General features: G+C 47.6%; 1 protein-coding gene across 1 annotated transcript in view; it reads left to right on the top strand.

Moving 5' to 3' along the window:
* Positions 1 to 1403: 1403 nt before the first annotated feature.
* The window catches only part of adgrl2b.1 (adhesion G protein-coupled receptor L2b, tandem duplicate 1), a gene marked incomplete at both ends in the record, with an annotated part of 50705 nt that continues 32131 nt past the window's right edge, over positions 1404 to 19977 (top strand). Inside the window, 4 exons of the mRNA XM_084457844.1 lie at positions 1404 to 1479; positions 13823 to 14036; positions 18538 to 18647; positions 19523 to 19537. Of these exons, the coding sequence (XP_084313970.1) occupies positions 1404 to 1479; positions 13823 to 14036; positions 18538 to 18647; positions 19523 to 19537 (415 nt within the window). The remainder of the gene's footprint in view (positions 1480 to 13822; positions 14037 to 18537; positions 18648 to 19522; positions 19538 to 19977) is intronic.

The following is a 19977-nucleotide window of genomic DNA, read 5'->3' as shown; positions in this document are numbered from 1 at the left end:
CTCCGATCCCTCACCTTCAAAGCGTGATATCCTGTGTACTATGTAGATAAAAGTGTGTGTGTGTGTGTGTGTGTGTGTATGTGTACCGCATGTGAAACGCAGGGAATATGACCTTTGGAGGGGAGAAAAGGCGTGTGTTAGGCTGTGTTTGGGAGTGTGTGTGTGTGTGTGTGTGTGTGTACCGGATGTGAAACGCAAGGAATATGACCTTTGGAGGGGAGAAAGGGAGTGTGTTAGGCTGTGTGTTTGTGTTTGGGTGTGTTTGTGTTTGGGTGTGTGTGTGTGTGTGTGCGCGCGTGCGGCGTGTGGTATTTGACACATCCTCCCACCTCGGTATTTAACTTGTTGTCGTGTTCTGATGAGCGGTCCCCCTTCTGGGGTGTTGCGTCTCGGAGCCTAACCTTTGCCGAGACAGACAAAGGCGTCTGGGCTGTTTGTGCCTCCCCCACGAGATAAGGAAGGAGACAAAAGTAGCTCACAAAGAATCCCCTGTCTCTAATGGTGTCCTGCGCCGGCACGTCGCCTGAGCGACGAGCCTCTCCCCGTGCGGAGAGTGCCCTGCGGCCGCTCCGGGGAAAGAGAAGCACAGGGGGGCTGGAAGCAGTCAGTGTCAACATTCATCCGGCGCAGAGAAGTCAAACCGATTCTATCCAGGACAAACGAAGAGTGCTGCCAGAGACGCTAGCAGGCGTTTGTCGATTTAATTTGACTGTATGTCTATGACTGTTGTCCTGTTTCTTGTGTTTTCATTTTATTCATTCTTTCTATGCTTTTTAACCAGTGTGAAGCCCTTTGCGAGTCATCTCTGTGAGAAGTGCTTTGTAAATAAAATCGACTTACTTACTTAATCTTTAGTATTAGTTACTGGTTGTCCGCCTTGGGACAGACACTATGCTTTCAAATAGAGTTTGAATGCATACAGTTACGCAATTATACAATATGTTAGTTTGCTTGTTCACATCAAGGAGTACAGTAGACACTGTATGTGTTTTGTTTATATGCTTTTTGGAGGGGAGAGAGGGTAATTTGGTAGGCACGCCTGTCCAACAACATAGGCACATTACATGGAATTCTTGACTCTCTGAATGTGAATGTGTGTCTGTGAGTATGGCTATGTCGCTCACTGATCAAACCTGTGCTGGATGTTTTCCCTAACGGCAATGCCGATTGCATAGCCTGTGTGAAGATGATGATGGTGATTCTGAGGTGTCGCGGTGCACATTTTTACCTCATTCTTACCCCCTCTCTCTTCCTGTTCTTGCAGATGAGAAGATGACTGGTGAGGCATCGCCAAGAACCACCGATCGTTGACAGTTCTCAGCTCTCTCCTCTATTTCTGCGAAACATTGAACCACAACCATTAGGCGAGTAGGCACTCCAGAGCCCATTTCCCAGGGAGCACAATGGCCTCATCACTGTGGAGGAGTCCCATGTTCCAATGCCTCCTGCTCACTCTCATTCACTTCCATTCTTCGGAAGGTAAGTTGAGAACCATAACAGCATTTCTATGAATCTCATGCGTTTTCGAATCGGTTCCAGTTTTTTACTTTCTCAATTTCTCGGCATATTGTATATAACGATTGTGATAAAACGTAATGTTGAATGTCCTCAAAGGTTTTGCCGTTGAAGGTTCACAATTGCTTTTAGGTAGGTTTGAAGAGTGTGTACCCACTACCCAGGCTTTTGCGCATCACTGGCTATTGGTTTTTGAACGCACCTTGATGCACAGTTCTGTGCCCATCATTGCACCTGGTTCCTTCAAATGAGGGGTTTGGCGTATTGCCAAAGTGAGGAGTTCGGAAAGAATTACTGACGTTTTTCATGTTCTCTAAAGACATCCCAGAAGGCTCTATTTTCACTTCCCTCCAACACTTTTGATTGGTATGTTTGGTTGTAATTGCAAGTTTAGCCTCAAAAAGCCTTTCTGTTATATACCCATCAGAATTGCTGATGTTGGTATGTCTGCTTAATGATAATCATTATTTTTTTTGTTCTCTTTCATTGTTATTGTGCTCTAGAACAGAGTAGGCTGAAATCACATGCTTGTGTGCCAAGCATTGATTACAGCTAAGCGTCAAAGCAAATCTTTCCGGAGGTTGCTGCTGAATTGTTTTTCTCTTTTTATTACAAACTGTCACAGACTTGCCTCTCTGAGACGCATTTGGACCGGGCTGTGGGACGTGATTGGTTAACAAAGAGAGATTGCAATGTAACAGCGGAGACTGTCAGTCTCTCCGACAGAGATATTCTCTCTTTGTAGATTAGCAATTGTAGAGAATATGAAAGAACTCCCAGGGACAGCAGACTCCGAGGGGAAATTCTTCAGAGGTGCATAAAGAATAGAGCTCTGATTCGGTGGGCTTAGAAAGCGTCTGGGTCGAGTGGTCCCGGTGATTTTCTTTTTAGGGGGAGGCTCTGCGTTGGTATGCAGAGAGTCAAGGTTTTGGGTTTCGGTTGACGCAAGGGCTCTCTGCCTGTATGAATGCATATTTGCCCATCCATCAATGAAGGAATGTGTGTGTTGGTTGCTCTGAAAACAATCCCTGTCTCATCCCATCCACATGCCACCCTCCTTCACCCCCGCCAGGCCCCGTTGGCCCTGCATTTCTGAAAGTATAGAGCACATTTCCCTGGATGCCCGAGAGAAAAAGGTCTCAGTGTAATTAGCTTCCTTCTGTCAGCAGCCAGAGTCATGATGTAACCATTTACATCCAAGATCCATTGGAGAAAAATGCCTTTGTGTGCAATAGTTAGCCCTTAATCAAAGCATGTTCATAAATATCATACATTTCATATATAGCTTATAAATATTAATAAGGTAGGAAAACAGCCCACAAAATGGAGTCACAGTCTTATTAGTATAATACGCTCTTAACTCAGAGCGTTTATATTGTACAATCCATCCTGGCATTACCTACGGTTAATGCTGTTCACTGTATTGCACTCTTGTATATTTTGATTGCAAATCCTTTGTGTACTTACTGTACATTTGTTTTTAATCCAATCTATTTAAGATCTATTCAGTATTGTCTCAAGCTGACTTTTTAAGTAATCTCGGTGTGCATTAGGCTCTAATATTCCTCCTGGTATCTTTGAGTCATTATCTGACTGCTCTCTGTATGTTGACACACCTTAAGGAGCTAACTGGGCCGTGGAAGAGATCAGGTTTGTTCAGTGGTGTTTTCAGACCGCCCAGCCAGTAGGAGAAGATTTGACAAGATTCAGAGTAAGCCAACCACAAAGGACACAGGCTCATACCTGCCAGGCTCCCATAGTGCCAGTTATTATAATCTTCAAAGAAGGAGAGTCCTGACTGTGGATTATGTCTTGTGATTTATTTTGTGTAGACATTAAGGTGGCTGTTGTGTGTTCTGTAGTGCCAGGAGTAGAATAGATATCTCACAAAAGAAACATCCATACATGCACAAGAGGGACATGAAAAGATGTTGTCGTTTGTCTTTAGTATCTGTGTCATCTCTGTAAAGACAGGGATCAGGATAACTTTGGAAACAATGTTCGTTTTGTTCTGTGTTTTGATTGCCTACAACTCATTTTTAGATGTGGTTTCAACATGAGCTGAGTCTATTTGCCAAGCATATTAAACAGGCGTGGAGAAGAGGAGTCCATGTTTTGCTTCTTTGAAGACAGTATTTGTTTTGGATTTTAAGCCACAGTCAGCAATATTTCCAGCGTTTCACTAATATGAGCGTAACGTCAACTTTCATATGAATTCGACAATATTGCTCTCAAAGGGTTTTTGCCTGAGAGATGTTGTTCTATGCCCTCCCAGTACATATATGGGCTATAGACTTGACTGTAACAGCAAGCAATGATAATTATGACTCTCAACACAATCACATTACTCCCGAGCCATTGGCGCTGGAGGAGATTCCCATGTGTCACGCTGCTACGTGCCGTCGACGAATCAAACAAAGGTGAAGCGCCTGGTTCTCCAGCTCCGGTCCGCAGGCCACAGACGTCCAGCCTGTCAAGCACGGCTGCAGCTCAGCCTGGTGTGTTTATAACTCATATCTGAACGCCACCAGGCTGTGACGGGGCTATCGTGAGTGATCAGCTGAGTCACGGGATACTCCCAGATGGCCGTGTGGCGCGAGGACACGGAGATCCAATTTTTCAGTTTCTCACGGGCTTTCTGCCCCGAACAGGAAGTCATCCATGAAACGAGACCGGTTTTATCACCGGGACGTGAATTGGTCCGGGCGGACGGGTGGCTGTCGAGAGACAGATCTCACCCAGTCTACAACTATTCTTTCATTACCATCTCCTTCATTCACTAATGACCCTAATGACTGCTGCCCTGTAATATGTGTCAAATGGGATTTGTTTTGATTTCAATGTCTGTTCCCCTCAAAGTTAAGACTGCTATTTGATTAATAGCAGACGTCTCAAACTGCTATAAAAACAGATCATCTTGTTCGATACCACCACATTATGGAACAAAATTCAGAGCAAACCACCTAAGTGGAGGGAATTTTATTCAGGGGGAAATGAAATGCAATATCAACCTGGAAGGGGTCGCCCTAGATTTAGAGCAACACAGTTTTCCGGAGTTGGTCTTTGGTAAAAACCAAAAAAGCAGCAAGAATGTTCCCATGTATGCAAAGAGAGAATTTAAGAGTGCACCTTTGGAGAGGCCTGCTTTATAGTGCATTTAGATGTGATTGTAAAACACACTGTTATATGACCAGATGATGAACAGACACTCAATCTAATGGGGTGGGAGCTCCAGCCCCTGACAGTTTGGTTTCATTTGTTAAGCGTGCCTTAAATCTGGCTCGCTGGCAGCAACACGGCCCGGCTCAATTCACACCCCTCACAGTCACTAGAGTATAAACATCGGACCAGATGCCCACATCACTTTTTCCATTCAAACGTGTGCTCTGTATGGACTCTGCTCAGACAGCTCCATTGAAATAATGGAGGAGTCTAGCATATAGCGTTCTCTGTAGTCACACCCTTTCAGAGTGTAAACTTTAGGATCTAGTTTTCACAAGTCACTTCTTCCCAGGGCTTCCAGCTGTCATGACAATGTAATGCCTTTAATCCAGAAAGGAAACAGAAAGCTTTTAAGATAAGTTGAATAATCATACCTATGTCATCGGTGACACATCATCTTTATTTGAGAAAAAAATATTTGCAAACGGTGTTGATTAGGTTATATATATGAGACAGCAACAAAAGGATATTCATTTAAGATAATGGGAGGTTTGATTTGTGCCTCTATATCGACTAGTACATATTATTCAAAGAGGTTTTTCAGTGTTTTCGTTCATTCATTAGTGACAATGAACAGACCATGGAACACAGAGTCGCTGAGGTAAGACAACAAACAAGAACAAAAAAGTGATCTAAACAGGAAACGCCAAAGATAAAAGCAGCAATGATGATTCAAAGAAAACAAGGCGATGAAAGCATATTTTAGTCTCGGATACCTGTGTGCAAATTAGTTTTTCATCAGCTATCTCCATCTCCACCATGACACACATTTTAAGCTTTAATGTGTCAAGGGGAGTTTGGTCTCAGAACAATACCATCCTGTCCTGTTTGGAAGAAAAAGAACATACTCTTCAGACACTAAGAACAGAAAGGCTTTGTGCTAATATGAAAAGGCTAAGAAACCTACAATTATCCTGAAATTATCCCAACACTTTGAGACCCATTTGTTGCTGGCACTTCCTTTTTCACTTGGCTGCAGATAATGTTGAAAAAGTAGTTGATAATGAATTCCTGGCATTTTGAGCACACAGCAGATGCTAGTTTACTCAAAGAATTGTAATAATAACCGGAGGAACGCTCTTTAAAAATGAATTTGTTGCGTGCGCGTGTGTATTTGGTCGGTATTTGGTCGTGTGGATTTGTGTCTCTGCTCGACAGCTTTGTGTGGTTTATCTGTGTGTAGCTGTGTCTGGGTGTGCTCGTCTGCCAGCTCTGTCCGGGGGAGGATGAATGCTTCTCTGCAGAGTCTCACTGTATCAGTAATCCCCTGAGGCTAAGAGAGGCTGGGCCGTGGAGCATGACCACCACTGTTTTTGTCCGGGAATTAAATGTCACCTCGGGGCGGGTCACCTGCAAACAAAGGACCGCCAGGCGATTTTGCAGGTATAAAAAAAGCCCGAAATAAGGAAGCGCCCTCCCCCCACCGTGCAGGAAATTGAATAAGTGAGGGGGGGAGACACTGTGGCACAAAGAGTGTTTTTGTTTGCTTTACGCTATCAGTATTGACCTCCTCTTGTAGCATATTCCCCCCTTGAGTGCACAGGGGCACAATGGCCTCGATCAGGAGAAGGGCAGGAAGCCGTCTGTCACCAAGGTCTCCGCACCTGCCTATGTCTTATCAGTGGGCCTGCTTGTTGCTGCTATTGACCGGAGCCTGCGCTGGAGGGTGGAGGGGGGCAAGGTCATCTTGCTCTAGTCAATCAAAGTGGTCAGTGTTCCAGCGATAGCGCAGGAAGGGGGGTGACTAATGTTGTGGAATGTGACTTGATTCTGCTCATCACTCACTACCCACAAACCCTCTGGATGGGACACCTTATAGATGGGACACCTTATAGAAGCCTATGAGCCCATACAGAGCTACAGTATAGAATGAATCGCTTGTTAAACCCTCACCCTAAAAAGCATGATTGCGTGTATCCTTATGAATATCAGTGTGTGTGTGTGTGTGTGTGTGTGTGTGTGCGTGCGCGCACTAGCCCCTGTAGTCTCTCAGGCAGTGCCTAGTCCCTAGTCAGCATCTCTGTCTCAGCCTCATTATTCAGAAGCCATGTAATCCCTGTTCTAGTTGCAGATCCTCAAGGCAGTCCATCTATGTGTCGTACGGAGGGAGGGCGCGGTGGGGCGGACTCTGGCTCAGCAAGCACAGCACAGCCAACCTTCCCCACCAACCCAACCACCCACAGGGAAGCACCTGACTTTTTTATGAGGGGGGACCTTGTCTTTTTCCAAAAGCCCAGCTGGGGTTTCAAGTGCAGGGGTTAGCAGCAAAGTGCGCCACTCGGGGAGTTTAAGCAGCCCCAGTCATTCAGGGGGAGATCAAGACGACAACGACGCCCCGCCCGCCGCCCCACCTGGGAGGTTATTTGTTCAGACTCGGTCCTCCCTGTGTGTCTCATCACGGCAGATACGCCACAATACGAACAGTAAGCCCGCCGCCTCGCCTTGCGGCGGTGGTCCGATTCTGTCAACACGACGCTCTCTCCCTTGCGTACATCGGTTTTTTTTTTTCTTTCCTTCTTAACTCCCAAGAAGAATATTTTGTGCTTTTAAATGTTTAGCCCCTGAAATTGATGTTTGTGTCTTGTGTAGGGAATTTCTTTGCATATTACAAGGTGTTAGATACACCCCAGCTTTCATCTAAGGGAAGTGTGGATAGACGACAAGAACAGACACCAGAGGGATGCTACGATGCCGAAATGTTCCTTTGCCCAGTGTCATCCCTGTCATGATGAGTCATATTAATGGCCGACCCTCCTCCTGCCCTCTGAGGATTATATGCATTAGCCGTGTAATGATGTGCTGCTCTTCCTGAGATGGCTTCCTTTGATGCTCCTCCAAAAGGCCATGAGGTCATTGAGCCCATTGACAGAGAAGAGGGAGTTCAGTTTGAACAGGCATGCTAAGATAGTCATAACCTCGCCAGAGGCTGCCGTGTTAATTCTCACTCCCACGGGGGGAGTGCCTCGTCCTAGGAAGTCCTCAGCTGGAGTCGAGCCTGCTGCTTCTTAGAACCCAAATAGAGGCTTCACGCCCATACTCCACAGTGGAATTTGGAGTTGTTTTGCTAACAAACCTGACGCTCAGGACAACAACAAAAAAACAGGGCTTCAAAAAAGAAAAAGAGAACGGTGAAAATGAGGGCATCCTCGCGCGATACTTCTGAACTGAAGATTTAGGAGAGTTTAATGGGCTCGGGTGTTTGCATGCCAGGGGCGTATTTAGCTGTGAGCTGGAGAGGGAACGGGGGGGCTGAGGAATGACACCCGAGCGTCTGCTGCGACAGGATCTATCTCCGGCTGAACAGACCCACCTGAGCGCTTCAGAGGCAGCACCAGGGGGCTCTATCATGCTTAGCCCTGGCGATATGACGAATCCTCCTCCTCAATCTTCCTCCAGCAGACACGCATCAACATGCAATGCATGGGAAGCTCTCCCGCCTGCCCGTCCGCTGTTTGTCTGAGGAGAGGGGAAAAAAACATCCAGGAGATGAACCTGAGAACGCGCCACGGTCATGAATACAAATAGTGAATTTGGAACCTGAAGCGCCAAACACTGTGTTGTTGCGCTATAAAACCTGAAAATGAAGCTATTGTCCAGGACGCGTCTCTCAACCACAAATGGCCTGGCTTATATCTCCGGAGCTATTTCTGAACGCTTATATCGGAATCGTGAGTGTTTGATAGCAGTTGGCTGGGAAAGCAGGGTTTAGCCTTTGGGTTTGTGGTCTTGCCTGACACCGTCTTTAGAAGCAGTTCCCAGCAAGGTAGGGCAGAGGGAGGGCCGGGTGTCATGGGAGACGGTGCCGTATGTCCTTGTAGATTTTCATCCTGACGTTTTGGCGGTCGGGATGACATACGAGCCGTCGCTCCGCGGTCAAGCCTCCCCCTCAGACTAGCGCATGTGTTTGACAAGCAGATGTTATTTTGCAGGTCCCAAATCTCTTGCCTCATCTCCCACCTCAGTCCCGTGTGTTTGGACGTGTCTCCGTTTGAGAAACCTGGATGTGTATTTGTTAGGCCCCATCACGCACGTCAGACAGCAAACAGGGATGTGAAAATCGAAAAATAGTCCTCTATTAGTTACGTAAACAAGAGATGGACTGCCTTGCCCACATGCTGCCATCGTGCAATGTCAATTTTTATTTCTACATAAATCTATTGTTTTTGTAATACCTTGGCATGCAATCAGCAAGTTCTATTGAGCAGATTTTAAAAGCAGAGAACAAAGACCAGGAAAAATGAGTCTTCGCGGCCTTTGTTCTCACATGTTAAGTATTCAAAAAGGCTTTCGCTTTTTTTTTCCCCTGCTGTTTTTTAATTCCCTTTTGGAAATCTTGACTTCATCTTTGGAAAACATACTGTACACTCGCCCGCTCTCTCCGGATATTGGATTATGGAGGGAGGCATCCACGCAGTCGGAGGAATGCTTGACTCCGAGAACCCCGCTTTCTTCCCAAGACGTCGGCTACCAGTAATATTGAGGATAAAACAACAAAAAAAGACAAACAGTCTCGGAGCACCCCCGCCGTGTCCGCGGTGGGGCCACTCTTTTTCCACCAAAGGCTACACCCTCCTTTCTCCCGTAGAGAAAGCGTCCCTGTCAAGCCCGGGCCCAGAACAATGGGGGCCAGCCTGGGGAAACAGGCCCATTTGCATGCAGCTGTTTGCCGTTTCCAGGACCACAAAGCCCAATCAAAGGAGCCTTAATGGAGGATGACAAGCGTCAACCAACGCCTGTGCGCTCTGTCTGCTCAGCCCTCGCCACTCTGCACCCCTGCCCCCCCCCCCCCCCCCGCAACCCCCCTCCCAAAAAACGGCCCAGTTTTCGACAATGATCAAACATTCCACCGCGTTTTTTCTCACTCCGTCTGAAGTCTGAGGTCTTGGTGGAGGGAGGTTTAGGGTGGGGGAGGGGGGGGGGGGGGGTTAAAGGTCACCAAAGATTGGTCTACTAGGCACGATTCTGGGAAAGTGACAGTTAGGATGAGCCTGAACATGACTGTATGTGTCACTGCCTGGTGCTCTTCACTGCTCCTAGATTCCCCAGGTGTGAGTGGCTTTATATTACACCTTAATTATCCTTTGATTTTCTTCCGGGGTTTAAAAGCGTCAGACGATGGCACTGCATCACTGGCTGGTGGGGGGGTTTTTCTTCCCAGATTCACCCATCTGAGCCACAGTGCCACTTCCAATTTCAAGGGTGTTGATAGAAAACAAAATATGTATTATGGAGGGGGATTGTTGCCAGTGAATTACAGGCTGCGGACTGAGAAAGAGGAGACGCTCCCAGAATGCAACACTATTGAGTGGCAGTATTGGCCTCTGCCTTGCGCTCTTGAGCTCAATAGTAGGCTTAGCGCCGGTCAGGGGGAGGAAACAGAAAAGCTACTCTCCCCCCAGTCACTCACTGACCAGAATGCCTGATAAGGCGTCGTGTCAACAAGACCAGGAGAAGGGGATCACGGCCAATTACGTCCCAGCCGAGGCAGTTGCCATGGCGATTTGATTGCTTATTCCGTATGATATATTATTTACTTGGCTCGGAGCCTCGGCGTGATTTAACGTTAGTCTGATGGAGTGATAGAGCAGCCACGTACTTCACGAACATTGATTTTTCCGTCAAGTTTTCTCGAAGCTGCTCTTGGCTGCAGCTGGCGGCCTCCTGTTGCAGGCGTCAACTGCTGCAAAGTTGAGCAGTCAAACAAAAGCACGGAGCCGGAGATAAAAGGAGTTTCACACATGCTGTTGACACACGCACGCACAGACATCTCTTCAAAACCCCTCTGGACCGTTTTAACTCTATAGAACCGCACTGACATTCACTGCAGCTACAAATTTAATGTATTTCTATCTGTTTCTGGGTTACAGCTTCCCAGAGAATTTTGCAGTACTTGCAAAGCAATTCCTGCCTGAGTTGTTGAGGCCAAAATGGCAGCCTCAGACCACAAGGAAGTCTTTTTGGCCTAATGTTAGAAGCTTGGAGTTTATCCTCTCTGGGCACAAACCACCTATAAACTTTTGAGAATGATTTTGTCATTATCTGTCCAATAACTAGGAGCTAAGACAATCATTAATGAGACCAGGGCTATCTCAAGTTGAGGCGACTTAGCAATTTGTCCAATGTGGGCCTCCAGCACAGTCAAGATACTCCCTTTAATTGATGTCCTGTTGCCCTATGACCAGTCAGATCCATACAGTGCAGGGGAGGAAGACGCAGGCGAGCCCCAGGCTTAATCAATCGCTAGGCCTCTGTTGACAGCTGTGTGCGATCAGACCATAGCAGACTGATAGATGGCCTGTACTGCTGGTGGAGTTAGGGGGAGGGAGGTTACAGTTAGGGGGAGGGAGGTTACAGTTAGTGGGAGGGAGGTTACAGTTAGGGGGGTACATTCCCGAGGAAAGTCGTTCATTCACAATTTAAAAACCCCATGAAACGCATTCTTTCTGTCTGCTTTCTGTAGCCGGTGTGATAAACCTGTCACTCGCTGCATGAAGAACGGCCAGCCAGCCATTCATTAGTCTTTGTGGTGAAGCCGGGCCCTGGTCTGCGTTTCATCATTCCCTATTTTGGACAGGTTTTCTGGAAGGTATGGCTAATTATGGTCGTTATTTCTCTTATTGGACTAGATGAAGTGAGCCTCCTCCCACCCACTTACAGCTGTGCCACACTGTCATCCATTAATCCATGATAAACAGCCGAGCTAAACAGAATCTACTGCCCAGTTGATCTATTATCAGCGGGTGATATAGTGATGGAATATGCAACGGTCCCGTCGTTGTGAGTTTGTATATCATTGGTATCATAATGCCATAGGTGAGCTGCCTAACAGACGGTTGGCATCCCTTGGGAGCTACTGTAGCCCATTTTTGAGGGGAATCGGTTTGCTAACTCATCACTCGTATTACTCCTACTACCGTCTCCCAGGTATTGGCACCTGTATCCTGTCCCATGTATTTGTCTGCGACAGGCCACAACGGCAGCAGAACATCACGTTAACTGAGCAAGGCACAACCAGCCGAGATACCGTGCAGACGTGTGAGGTTGGGGTCACGGGGGTAGGAATTTCAAGCAGGAATCACTTCAACTTTTGCTTCAAACAATACTAATTGCGTCAGGCCCGGCTGTCAAAAGTGGGAGGGTAATTAGCGCGGGGGTGTGCGGAGCGGACTCGGGGTGGTTAGCGTTCATACATAACAATGCAGAGCAGCCAATGGGAGCATGAAAAAGGTAACAGACTGAAAGCACGGCTAATTAGGGGAGAGCAGAGCAGAGCAGAAAGCACAAATGGCAGCGGCCCCCTCTGGGGCACACTGTTGCCACGAACAGCAGTGATTATTGACAGTTCATAAGGCGCTCTGCCTCGCACTCCTTCCGCAGAGTGGATTAGCATTTTGGTTTGGTCTTAATCTTCGTCTCTGACACACAGTAGACCTGATAAAGGCCACAGGAATTTGTGGTTGTTTTTCCCCCTAGTTTTTTTGTGCGTGGCTGTAAGCCAGCGCACCTAGGATAGCAAATGTCCGGTTGTCAGTCCCTCCCTGGCTCCCTCCCTGGCTCCCTCCATCCTGTTGTTGACCTGCAGTTCTATGTTGCAAACACAAGAGGCAGATAGACTGCAGTTACTGTTTTCGGCCACGGGAGGGCAGCAACAGTCCACGCCACGGACCCCACAAATCAGCCCCTGAGAGGGCTAGAGAAACACGGTCTTCACCGGTGGGGGCAGGTGGGTAGCCCGGAGAGGGCTCCACTGCCCCCGTCCCAATATGACGCGAGGGGGCGGAGTCTCGCCACCACGCCACGAACCCCACAACTCAGCTCTTGAGTGGGCTAGAGACACAGGGTCTTCACTGGTGGGGGCAGGTGGGTGGCCCGGAGAGACCAGCTGACCAGCTCTGACCAGATGACCAGCTCTGACCCTAGGGGGCGGAGTCTCACCATCACGCCACTATCCACTCCACTGATCCCACAACTCAGCCCCTGAGTGGTGCTAGAGACACACTTGTCTTCACCAGTGGGTGCAAGGAGATTGCCCAGAGGTCACTGTACTGCGCTCAATCAGCTCTGACCCAAGCGGGCGGAGTCTCGCCACCACGCCACTATCCATGCCATGAACTCCACAAGTCAGCCTCTGAGCGGGCTAGAGACACACGGTTTTCACCAGTGGGTGTATGGAGATTGCCCAGAAGTAACTGCACTACACCCGAACCACTCTTGACGCGACGGGGCGGAGTCTCGCCACCACGCCACGGACCCCAATGCCTGAAAGCATTGGAACTGATGTGTCCAGGCAGGGGCGTGCTGGCCATCTGTAGGTTCTGGAGAATCACAGCCAGGCTAACTGACCTGGACCTAAAGCCCCCCCCCCCCCCGTCGACAAGTCACGCAACAAGAACATTTTCCTGCCAGCACCCCCACTCAACAAAATGTTATTATTATAAATACAGAGGCGGCTGGTTCAGACCCCAGGGCTGTTTTTTGGCATTATCACAGTCAATTGTTTAAGATTTTAAAATTGAGTGAAATAGTCAATGTTCCCAAAGCACAGCTATTTGGTTTAGCTCCTATCTTCCGGACTCCATGTATAGGTTTTTCCTCCGATAAGGACCCCAGGCCAACCCTTCTTCGTCAACGCTGTAAAATGGATTAAATTACTTTAACTTTTTTTCTGTCTTACTTTTACTGATAGAAACAAGTAAACAAAAAAAAAGAAAGGAAACGACGGCCTACTGTATTGTGTGAGACAAATCTTTGTCACTCAAGCTTGTCTGCTTGTGGCCGGAGGGTGATGGAGGCAGGGAGTGGGAGTCTTTAGTCTCCGTATTTTCTCAGGGGTATAACACAATTACATCATGTATCCCATGACTTCAGGTTTGATGTCTTTCCCAACACGTGAAGTGGTAATGTAACTGTATTGTCTGTCTTTCCGCCAGGGCTCATTGCGTGTTATGACCTGTATTCAACTGCTGCACAAAAGGCCTACTGTGCGCTTCTGAAAGCAATTACTTCTGTACATCCATTAAAATGTATTCCCTCCCGTTTCCCCCCGCCCCCCCCCCCCCCCCCCCCAACCCTTCCGTGTCTCCAGGGTTCAGCCGCGCGGCGCTGCCCTTCGGCCTGGTCAGGAGGGAGCTTTCCTGCGAGGGCTACGCCATCGACCTCCGCTGCCCGGGGAGCGACGTCATCATGATCGAGACGGCCAACTACGGCCGCACCGACGACAAGATCTGCGACGCCGACCCGTTCCAGATGGAGAACGTCAACTGCTACCTCCCGGACGCCTACAAGATCATATCGCAGAGGTAAGAGGGGAGGAGGGGGGGGCGGGGGGGGTGGAGGGGGTGGAGGATGGGATCTCGTTTCGCCAACATGACCAGGGGCGAGGGAGGCGCGGGGAGGGATCCTGCTTTTGTCTGATCCTGAACCCCCAGTTGTAGTTTTGACTCGTATCTGCTTTCACCAACCGGATGCTTTCCGAGTTATTGTCGGGGGGTGGAGGGGGGGGCACAAAAAAACAGGAAACTGGTCTATGAGTTAAAACCAAACAGGTGGAACCTGGTAACTTGGAGCAGCGCTGCCATGCCGCCTCCGCCCGCTGCGCCGGTGTGGCGGTCGACGGTCCGGTCCGCTCAGGGCCCCGTCACACGAGCCGGCGGCCTCTTGATCTCCCGTTTGGAACGTTCGGTTCCCTTTGTTCAAACACTCGTGCTGCGTCGACGCAGGGCGCGACCTCGGAGCCTCCCGAGCGCCGTCAATTCGCAGCGTCGACCGGCCGAACCCCCCGGCTCATCCGGCGAAAACAGAGCCCCGCGCTCCGTCCCTCGAGCCGTACCCCGGGGACCCGTCCTCCCCGTGCTCGCCTCACGGGCCCCGCGAGCCGTCGCAGCGGCCGGGGGGGGGGTTCCTGGGTCGGCCGGGTCGCACGCCATTTCCAGCGCGGTCACAGAGTTCTCTGACAGACAGACGGCATTAATCTCTCTCAGATACAGTGCCCCCCCCCTCCCCCCCTACCCTTTTCGCCTGTGAGCCGGTGCACTCCAGCACAGACTCACAGATAGTTACTCTCCCCGGCTGGCTAGAGCCCCCTTGAACAGCTCTTCAGACTAATCTGCCAGACCAAAGACTTGGAGAGCAGAGGTGTGAGAACGAGCGAGCGAGCCCAGAGCGTGCGCCGCCGCCACCCCCGGCTAGCGCGCTCCGCAGCGCTCTTCGTTCGCCAGATCAGAGGAAATGGATCCTGACAATAATTAACATTGATGCAATAATAACTGGGGAGTGTCTCTCTGCCCGGCCGAGCCTGGTGAGGCTCCACGCCGCTGGATGCTGGAACCGCGGAGGCGAACGCGACGCTGTGGGCGGAGATAACCGCTTCCCACCGGCCGGGAGGCTCTCGGGGGAAGAGAGGGGTGGGTGTCGCTCCCACACACTCACGCGCGCGCACACACACGCACACACCCTCAGCCCGAGAACCCTGACAGGTAGAAATTGTGTTTGAGAAAAACGCAAGAGAAGTTCATGCACACAGGCCCGACGAACAGCAAGCGCCTAAAGCGAGTGAGTCATGCTCCCGCGAATGAGCTTCTTTCCGCAACGCCTGGTGTCATTGGGATGTCATTGGAGGAGAATAGGAGACGGTAGCAGATTAATCGGCGAGGATTTTGAAAAGGAAGCTCTGGCAGGCTTTTCCTGCGCCCTCCCCGGCACTAGCCCCTCCCCACAGAGACGACCAGAGAGTAATGGCCTCAGGCAGGGGATAATGAAATTGTTCTTAATTAATATTCTCAGACGGAGGCTGGCTTAGTGTAGCCAGCAGGAGCAGCCTCAGCATAGCCTCGCAGACAACCCCTGTAATATGATCATGAGGCCCTGGTGATGTTGATGGGGGTGATGATAGTGATGGTGATGGTGATGATGATGATGATAGCAGTGATAGTGATGATCTCTTGGCTGCTTTTGTAAAGGGTGCTCCGGAGGCAGCTGGAAGGGAGACGGGAAGATGTGATGACTGTTTGTTAGTGCAGTCCATTACTAGGCAGAACTGATGGCTCAATATTTCTATGGCAGTTACATACTGTACTTTGGAGCAGATATTAAGTCACTTGTTAGGGAATATTTGACATTCCACACATTTGAACTGTATATTATGCTCAAATGGCCTGTTAGATGAATGGGTCACACGCTAGTTTTCACAGGTTTTGAATATGAATTGTCGCCTCCTTCCAAGTGGTGAGGTCTACTGCTTAGGTGATGGTTCCTTCCACAGATCAGTTCCACTGATTGTCTCTGACTTTGCATCTTCCATCTTCAATATTTATCACTCATCTGCAAGCTGTTTCTTTCCCCCTCTTGTGACAAATGTCTGTTAGCCTCTGCGTCTGCTGAGTGCCTTCTGAACCCCAAGAGACCTTGATTGAAGTGGGACCAATTTCATCACATATTTATCCAAAACCACTGCTCTCTTTCTCCATCACGCGTACACAACACATAAACGCGTACACAAACAGAAACACACACACTTTGCAGTTTGAGGTCCGAATAACATTTAAAAGCCAAGGCTACTTCAAATCCAATAAATAATAATAAATCCAATATTATTTCTTTGTCATACAGTTTTCATTTCCAAAAGAATTCCGTTTCCAGTTACACATGAAGAAAGAAAGTCATTTCACTCAATTACTGTACAGGCACTAGCCACCTGCAGTGTTTATTTAAATGATGTTTTTCCTCCCTAGGAGAGTGGTAATGAAGTCGCTGGGGTAGAGGTGGTTTCGAACTGCCACCACTGCCACTCTTCAGGCGGTAGCACTGCCATTGACCTCTGGCATTCAGAAAAACCTGGGTTTAGTCAAACTTGCACTGAAGAGGGACATGAATTATATTCTGACCTCCTCTGCAGAAAACCACATGATTCACTCATGAACGGCCATTAGCTCTTCACTTGACTCTCCCCAGTGTGTCCTGTTCACTTCTGATCTCATCTCCCATTCACCTCCGTCCTCTTCTACCTGCCCTCGGCGTCACCTACAGAACATTAAGGCCTGGGTCACACAAGCTCGTTGACCCCCCGATCACAGGACTTTCGGTTTCCGTTTGCACCTCGCAGTCACACGAACACGGCGTTAGCGTTGGGAAAACCCGTTTCAAGTTTCAAGAACGCTGCAAGGGGTGTTTTCATTCTCATTTTCCAGGATTCCGTCGTCGTGTCAACAGGCGAAGGCGATCTCGTTTTGATAACGATGATGCATATTCGGCTATTGTACAGTTATTATATTATAACAAAACATAATTTTAAAGCCCATAATGTGATTGTAGGATTCAGTGTGATTGCTTCGTTGAAATACTCTTTTCTGACCAAGATTCTATTAGTCGAGCAATAAATCTTGTTAGACAAAAAATAGGCGATAGGCTATATAACATTAAGAAAATAGACTACATTCTACATTCGTTTCCTTATTATATGATTTATGTTGTGTTAAGACTGAAGACTGATTTGCTTACATACATAGCCGCGGGAGCCTATTTTGAACAGAGTGCTGAAAAAAAGGGTCTTAAGTCCAGCCCAATCTCTAAAATGCAAGGTTGCACAACACTGTAAAATGTTGGCCTATCATTATTTCATTTTGTTCTGCTATTCTATTTGATTATGCTCTGCTATTCTAATCTGTTTTATCTATGTTATGTAACATTATGTACAGTAATAGTAGATCCAGGGTAGACCAACTTGAGATCGAGTGGAAGCGAGTTGAGTGGACGCACCTGGTCTAGAAGGCCTACATCAAAAGAAACAACTACAATAATAATAATAATAATAATAATAATAATAATAGCAATAATAATAATACAACGAATTAGGCTTACTAGTTAACTACTAAGAAATAGGATCACCCTCATTTGGAAATGAAGCCTGAGAACAGGCTGACCAAGATTTCCTTTGCTTGAAGAGAGGCAGCCCTAAATAAATCCATTCGACAAGTTTATTTAGGAACAAATTATTTTCATAGATAACTGTCAGGGTCTGATTGCATGTGCATGCCCAGAGTTGTGATACGCGTTTCCATGTGACCTTGATAACTTCTGGCAAAGCTGATAAAACGTTTGTGTAACTTGGAGATCATTCTCGGGAGTGCAGCCTTTGTCAATAATGGCCCAAAGCTATGGAACACAATAGCTATAGATATCAGGGAAGCCAGCTCGCTTAATAGTAGTTTAAAAGAAAGCTAAATACGTATCTCTTCACTTTAGCTTTAACTAGCTCCTTTTGCACTTGCGGGCTATTGCATGTTTCTTTCCTTTTTGATGTATAGTACAATATTTTATTAAATTGTCATTTTTACACTGTATTTTATTTGATTTCTTATCTTTATCTCTTGTTCTGTTTTATCTTCCATCTTATTTTCCTGCTTGTTTGTTCATTTATATCTATTTTTATGTGAAGCACTTCGCGCATGCACATTCTCTTTTGAAAAGCACTTTGAGATGCATTTATTTGTATGAAAGGTGCTATTCAAATAAAGTGTATTATTATTATTATTATTATTATTATTATTATTATTATTATTATTATTATTATTATTATTATTATTATTATTATTATTACCGTTCTTATCTCAACGTTGTGTAACCCAGGCCTAAAGTTCCTGCTCTGGTAGATCACATTTTCATCAGAGCAATGTCATAAAGGTTTCACGATTTGTGTGGACGATGCAGTCACACTATTCATTCCATCTACGTTGTCTTACTCAAGTGCTCTGCTTAGCACATCAGTTCCTGCCATGGCTCAAATCTCTGGTCCATCTCTTCCAGGTGTAACAACCGTACCCAGTGTGTGGTTGTAACTGGCTCGGACGTCTTTCCCGACCCCTGCCCTGGCACCTACAAGTACTTAGAGGTCCAGTATGAGTGTGTTCCTTATAGTAAGTATTCACCCTCAATGTTGTCCTCAAATTGCACTCCACCTGTCTTAATACATTATGTTACAAATTTCTGACCCCTTTTTGTCGTTGTGCAGTTCTGAATTAATCCCTCTTAATTCCCCTTTGAATATAACTGATCTCCCATTCCTCCTTTTATCCTTTCCCAGGTTAACTGATATCCTCTCATTCCTTAAACTTCCAGGTTCCTGTTTTCCCTTCCAGCTGTCTATCTTTGTCCTGCTTCTGGGGAAGGGAAGCCCATATTTGGGCAGACTGTACATTGTACTGTGCAGTCATTGTTCATAGCTCTGCCAGTAACGTTGGTGCCTAGTTATGTGTTGTGTGTGGGTGTGGGCCTTTGGAATCCAGTTTACATGTGTCTCCGAAGTGAACTTACCTCCCCCAGTTGGCACTGCCAGAAATAACTTGGATCGCTGTTTTTCTAAGAATTTGATTCCATCTGAAGAGATACATTTGAGTCAGAGCCTTGCCAAACACATTTACCTAAAAGGGTGCAACCGGGAGCTTTTCATAGCACTTACTGTTGTAGATGCCAGATATTAATATCTGTATAATGTTTTCGATGGCAATCTCACAAGAAAAGCCTACGCCTACTTTTCCTCTCAAGAGCAAGATAGATATGGTAATGTGTCTCATCTAACCCGTGTACCGTTTGAATCACAGGACCCGAGACCGACGTCTAATACCGTCCATTCCTCTCCTCTCTTCCTCTCCTCTCTTCCTCTCCTTCCCGCTACGCTGCCGCCGGCTGCTCCTCCCTAACCTCCTCTACTGATGTACCTGCTGGTTGACTCATGATAACCTCTCTCTCCCTTTTGCACTCTTTTTGCTTTCTTTTCCAATGCCTAAAATAGAAGTGGAACAAAAAGGTAAATGAGTGTGGTCTGGTCCTCGAACCCCTCCCCTGCCCCCCCCACCCAAACGCTCCTTGTTCAGTGGTGTTGAATCCAGACCCCCCTCTTGTCTCCCCTCCCACCCCCCCCTTTTGATTGCCTCCCTCCCCAAATGCCACCGCCCCACAGGGGGATTGATTGCAACACCGAGTCCAATTGAATTTCAAAACCCGATTCGAAAAGGAGTCCAGCGGTCTCCCGAGATATTTTCTTGGATATATATGCACAGCATGTCACAACAGAGATCGGCATCTGATGTGTTGATTTGTTTAGCGAGAGATCCCGACCCCCCCCCCCCACCCCCCCATAGTGAGACAGTGAGTAGTTACCAAACTTGTGTTTAATGCCTTCTGGTCCAGTCTCGGTATGCTTGGCCTACTCTCTGCAGCACCTTCAGCACGTGATGGTCAGGTAGC

This window comes from Borostomias antarcticus (assembly GCF_949987555.1).
Source record: "Borostomias antarcticus genome assembly, chromosome: 24".
Lineage (NCBI taxonomy): Eukaryota > Metazoa > Chordata > Actinopteri > Stomiiformes > Stomiidae > Borostomias > Borostomias antarcticus.
The sequence above is the reverse complement of the archived record's forward strand: the minus strand, read 5'-3'. Positions and strand labels throughout refer to the sequence as shown.